The following is a 6,336-nucleotide window of genomic DNA, read 5'->3' as shown; positions in this document are numbered from 1 at the left end:
ATTGTTATCCTTATTGCATTGACTAGCACTCCAGTCTTGGTGGCGTGGAAGTTTTTGTCTCGTTGCCTCGACATTCCAGGACGTATTACATGCGGTGCGTGTTTGACGGGCTTGAACCGACCGATCGCTCTAGACTGTAGTTTGATATAGCCGTAGACTGTGCCGACAAGCCCACCGTGCCGTGAAGCGGCCGGAAGGTGACCAGTGACTACGATCGGTGCACCAGCTTCTGCCACAGAGCAGGATGATATTCTCCACAAACCACGTATAAATTCACCATTTTCACGGTTCACGGCGAAGGTAAACAGCTCCAATGGCCGCTGCTGCATCATCATCCGCCCGCATTCCTCTCATCATAGTTCTGGTGCTAGTACTATCCGCCGTCCGGGCCTCTTCTTCTTCCTCGAGTTCGGCCAATGGCACCGGCAGCGACGCAGACCTCGCTGCCCTGCTGGCTTTCAAAGCGCAGCTTTCCGACCCCGCCGGCATCCTCGCCAACAGCTGGGTAGCCAACAGGTCCTTCTGCCACTGGGCCGGTGTCACCTGCAGCCGCCGTCGCCGGCGTGTTACAGCTCTGTCGTTGCCGGACACTTCCCTCCTCGGCTCCCTGGCGCCTCACGTAGGTAACCTTTCTTTCCTCTCCGTCCTCAACCTTACAAACACCGGCCTTATCGGCTCCATCCCACCTGAACTTGGCAGGCTACGCCGGCTTCGATATCTCTCTCTCTATTGGAATAGCCTTTCTAATGATATTCCTCGTGTCCTTGGGAACCTTACAAGGCTCGAGTTCCTCCATCTAGGTCACAACCAACTCTCAGGTCAGATCCCTTGTGACCTACTGTTGTATATGCAGAATCTTAGAAAATTTACTTTACAAACAAATTATTTAAGTGGCCCAATACCACCCTATATGTTCAACAACACACCTTCCTTGAGGTACATCCGTCTTGGAAACAACAGCTTATCGGGTCCTATACCTAACAATATTGCCTCCCTCTCCAAACTTGAGTTGTTGACTCTGCAAGTCAATCAACTCAGCGGCATGGTTCCACAAGCCATGTACAACATGTCCAGGTTGCGAGTCATGCTACTTCCATCCAATAATCTAACTGGACAAATTCCGGATAATCGAAGTTTCAGCCTACCAATGTTGACAAAAATTTCCCTCACTGCAAACAAATTCTCCGGACGGTTTCCTTCGGGGCTTGCATCATGCCAGTACCTTGAAATATTGTCCCTGTCCACAAATTGTTTTATGGACGTTGTGCCAACATGGTTAGCCAAATTGCCGCATCTCCAGCGGATTTCCTTGGGTAGTAATAACCTTGTTGGCTCAATCCCATCCGAGCTTAGCAATCTCACTAACCTTCCTTTCCTGGAGCTCTCTAATGCCAACCTGAAAGGGGAAATCCCACCACAAGTAGGTCTAATGCAAGAACTCTCCTATTTAAATTTTGAAAAGAATCAACTAACAGGTACAATTCCACCTTCCCTTGGCAACTTGTCCAAATTGTCCTATCTATATTTGGACACAAATCACTTTTCCGGCCAAGTACCCACAACACTCGGGAGAATTGCAACTTTGAAAAGGCTTCTTCTATCTAAGAATAAATTAGAGGGGAATACGGACTTCTTGCTTGCTCTCTCCAACTGCCGACAACTCCAGGACCTTGTAATACCGAATAATTATTTCACAGGCACCCTTCCAGACCATATGGGAAACCTCTCTACACAGTTAATCACTTTTCGTGCAAGTTACAATAAGTTAACCGGTGGAATTCCAGCTACTCTCTCAAATTTAAGCAGTCTGAATTGGATAGATCTTTCCAACAACCTACTAACAAAGGAAATGCCATACTCCATCACTACAATGGAAAACCTTGTGTTACTCGATATCTCAATGAATGAATTGTTAGGCACTATCCCAAGTCAAATTGGTATGTTCAAGAGTCTTGAGCGATTGTTTTTGCAGAAAAATAAATTCTTTGGCTCTATACCAGATAGCATTGGCAACCTTAGCAGGCTACAATACATTGACATGTCCAATAACCAGTTCATTTCTGCACTACCTACAAGTGTATTCCACCTAGATGAACTTATCAGATTAAATCTTTCTCACAATTCCTTTGGTGGTGCGCTTCCAGATGATGTTAGCATGCTAAGCCAAATCGATCAAATAGACCTTTCTTCCAACTTCTTGGATGGGAAGATTCCTGGATCAATCGGGAAATTTAAAATGCTAACCTACCTCAATCTATCATGTAATTTGTTTGAAGGCCCAATTCCAAACCAACTTAATAACCTAACTAGCTTAGAATTATTAGATCTCTCCTCCAATGATCTTTCTGGCACCATCCCCACTTTCTTTGCCAACTTTACATACTTGAGTACCTTGAACCTCTCCTTCAATAGGCTAGATGGTCAGATACCTGAGGGAGGTGTCTTCTTGAATCTCACATTGCAATCTTTGATTGGAAATGTTGGGCTATGCGGTGCTCCACGCATAGGATTTCCACCATGCCTTGACAAATCTCATTCAAGTAACAAACACTTGTTGAAATTTCAAATCCTGATTGTCATTATTACTTTTGGCGGTATTGCAATTTGCTTATACCTATGTATCAAAAAAGAACTTAAGAAGCGAGAGGTCAAAGATTATGTCGATCCAACCGATGGCATGTGCAATAAGATAGTCTCATATCATGAGCTCCTTCGCGCCACCAACAATTTCAGCGAAGATAACATACTTGGCTCTGGAAGCTTTGGAAAAGTATTCAAGGGCCAATTGAGCAGTGGTTTGGTGGTCGCGATAAAAGTTCTGGACATGCAACTGGACCAGGCCATCCGAAGTTTTGATGCGGAGTGTCGAGTTCTTCGCATGGTGCGACACCGCAACCTGATGCGAATACTCAACACTTGTTCCAACCTCGACTTTAGAGCGCTTATACTTCAGTACATGCCAAATGGCAGCTTAGAGACACTCATACACCAGTCCCACAGTACAATGCACTTGGGATTCCTTGAGAGGTTGGGCATCTTGCTTGACGTGTCGATGGCGATGGCGTATCTGCATCATGAGCACCACGAGGTGATCTTGCATTGTGACCTGAAACCTAGCAACGTGTTGTTTGATGAGGATATGACTGCGCATGTTGCGGACTTTGGCATTGCAAGGCTGCTTCAAGGTGATGACAACTCCATGACATATGCGAGCATGCCCGGAACAGTTGGGTATATGGCACCAGGTACTTAGCTACAACCTTTTAAATCATAGATTTTCGGTTCATCATACATGTTGTGATGTTTGTTTCCGTGTTTCTTGAGCAGAGTATGGGTCTCTTGGAAAAGCATCGCGGAAGAGCGACATATTCAGCTTTGGAATCATGCTCCTCGAAGTCTTCACGGGAAGGAGGCCGACAGATGCCATGTTCGTCGGGGAACTGAGCCTTCGGCGGTGGGTTTGTCAGGCATTCCCCTCGGAGCTTGTGCATGTCGTCGATGAGCGGCTACTACAGGGCCCGTCTTCTAGCTGCAACTTGGCCGATGGCTTTCTTGTGCCAGTACTGGAGCTGGGTCTTCTCTGCTCCTCCGACTTACCTGACCAGAGAACGACGACGATGAGCGATGTGGTCGTGAGACTAAAGAAGATCAAAGTGGAGTATATCAAATCGACACCAGCGATGCCGGGGAGCGCAGCACAGTGATTGATCACTGCCCTTTCTTCTATCGATCTACAGCTGGATGTATCTGCTCGTCTCGTGCAATAAGGAGTTAACGACAGCATCAGGTGTTACTCCCTCCGTCCCAAAATTCTTGTCTTAGATTTGTCTAGATACGGATATATCTAATACTAAAATGTGACTTGATACATCCGTATTTAGACAAATCTAAGACAAGAATTTTGGGACGGAGGGAGTACAAATTACTGGGTCTATTGTACCTACGCCTCGTTGGTCCGTGCGTGTAATCATTTCTTGTTCTTTTTTTTTAAGGGAATCAGTTCTTGTTCTTGGTATATATAAGGTGTTGCTTTGAAGTTGCTCCATATATACAGATAGACTGTGATGTTCGTGTCGGAGTTTGCAATTTCAGCATATGAATTGATGTGTTACTCCGGTTTGATGGATCAAATTAATGCCACAAAGTACAACAACCTCACTGGCCGGCATTAGAAACCGTAGGAACGATCTCCAGTTTAAATTAGTTCCAGCTTGAGAAAGAGATAAACGCATAGGCAACCGCTGGCGGATCCAGGAGTTGAAGTTTGCCGTGGGAAAATTGAAGAGCTTCTAAGGTCTCCTTTTTTGCAGTACAAATGCAAGTCTATTCAATCAAAACTGATGAAAGTAATCTACCAAAAGCAGGGAAATGCATCAAAAGATCTTAGAAACTCTTTTTTTTTACTATATACATATCAAATTCAAACGTGACATGTCAAAAAAATCTAGAAGAGCAGGGGGAGAAAGACGTTGCTACTGTTCAGTACCATGCCCCGCTTGAAAAATGTAGAAAAGAGAAAATGCGGTCACACCATGTCGGAGTGCTAGCATGTGATGTTGCAAGCAGATGACTGCAACATGCACGATTCAATCAAACAAACCTAATTTGTTTTCATCAAGTTTGGATTGCTTACCACGAGTGTCACGTGGTGACCACACAATCTGGGAATCAGAATATAAACAGCTCCGGTTTGCTTTGCTCAGTCGATGTGGTACTATATATAAAACTTCCTGCATGCTTTTTTTTAAGACAAACTTCCTGCATGCTTTTTTTAGGGATAAACCAAGCTTTATTCATCAAAAGCCACAGATAGTGGAATACATCTTTGGTCGTGGGGTTGGCCTAGCCAAATGTGACGCCCCGGACCCAAAGAAAATGCATGCTTGGCTAATCTATGTGCCTCAACATTAACGGCACGACCTTCAAAAGTAAAATTACAAACCAAATTTAAAGCTAAGCTATGAACCTCAGTGATGATAGCACCGTTCGCTCCAAGGCTTCCGTTGTTGATAGCTCCAACTGCTCCCTTGGAATCTGATGCAACAATCATACTCTGGATATTAATATCATGTGCCAACGCTAGCGCCTCCCTACAGGCTATTGTCTCCAGAATTTCAGGATCGTCGACACCTGCGACCACAAGAGCTGAACTTCCAAGATATGCTCCCGTTTCATCACGGCAGACAGCTGCCGCTGCACCTCCTAGCCCCTTACGGCAGGCAACATCGACATGAATTTTTGCATGGCCCGCCGGTGGTGATTTGGGGCGTCGGTTGGTTGCAGTGACCACCCGAGCAGCTTGCTGATTTTGAGAAATAGTGGGTGCAGCCAGCACGGCGAGCTCCTGAAGATACCTGTTGATGAAACCGTTTATGTTTTGAGGGCTTTGGAATATACCTTCATGTATCGCTTTCCGTCGTGCCGCCCAAATAGCCCATAGAGTAACCGAGAGCTTCACGAAGGACTCATGCGGTAGTGACATCATGAGGGTAAACAGCCATTGTTTAGCTTTCGGTTCTGTGTTCGTTGCAAGTGTTTGTGCCAGTTCTTCATCAACAAGGGCCCAAGTGCACCTTGACGTAGTGCATTCCAAGAGGGAATGTCTCCATGAGTCTTGGGCGCCGCAAATGCCACACGCGCTGGAAACTGTCATGTGTCGGTGAGCTCGTACATCATTGGTCGGTATAGACTGTTTTGATAATCTCCAAAGGAACATGCGAACCTTCCCCGGTACTGCAGTTTTCCATAGCCTTTTCCACTGCACCTCTTCTGACGCCGTGTTGGAGGGTCCAGCCCTGTTCTCCAACCACGCTTCCCGCCTTTGTCTCGTGCTTACTAGCATGCGGTACGCCGACTTGACTGTAAAGATTCCATTCTGTTCATGGCTCCAACTCCAGAAGTCCTCAACATTCATTGTGCACAACGGGATACCCAAGATAATTTTAGCATCCATGTTCAAAAACATTTCCTGCACCCTCTGTTGGTCCCATGTTGCGGAGGTCATATCAATCAGTTCCGACACCAAGTTTGGTGGGTCGTTTGACAAGCTGCCATAAGGCCTCATCATCTCTGTTCAGGGCAGCCAATTGTCCTCCCAGATTCTCGGGGTCGCTCCGTTTCCGATGCGACGTACTACGCCCTGTTTAAGGATATCTCTGCCCTCAAGAATTGCTCTCCACACTTGGCTCGGGCAGCTACCAAGTTGGGCAGTCAAGATTGTTCCATTGGGGTAGTATATACCTCTGAGCAAACGCGAACACATACTCTCCGGGTTTTGCAAGATGTTCCACGCCTGTCTTGCAAGCATCGAGAGGTTAAAAAGCTCAAAATCTTTAA

General features: G+C 46.0%; 1 protein-coding gene across 1 annotated transcript; it reads left to right on the top strand.

The window, feature by feature from the left end:
- Positions 1-313: 313 nt before the first annotated feature.
- LOC123055242 (probable LRR receptor-like serine/threonine-protein kinase At3g47570) lies at positions 314-3,788 on the top strand. The gene is made up of 2 exons (XM_044479228.1): positions 314-3,245; positions 3,328-3,788. Exons 1-2 carry the CDS (start codon positions 314-316, stop codon positions 3,702-3,704), a joined length of 3,309 nt encoding a protein of 1,102 aa, XP_044335163.1. The 3' UTR covers positions 3,705-3,788.
- The last annotated feature ends 2,548 nt before the right edge of the window (positions 3,789-6,336 follow it).

The sequence above is a fragment of the Triticum aestivum genome, chromosome 2D (assembly GCF_018294505.1).
Source record: "Triticum aestivum cultivar Chinese Spring chromosome 2D, IWGSC CS RefSeq v2.1, whole genome shotgun sequence".
Classification (NCBI taxonomy): Eukaryota; Viridiplantae; Streptophyta; class Magnoliopsida; order Poales; family Poaceae; genus Triticum; species Triticum aestivum.
This window is presented reverse-complemented; position numbering and strand designations above follow the sequence as displayed.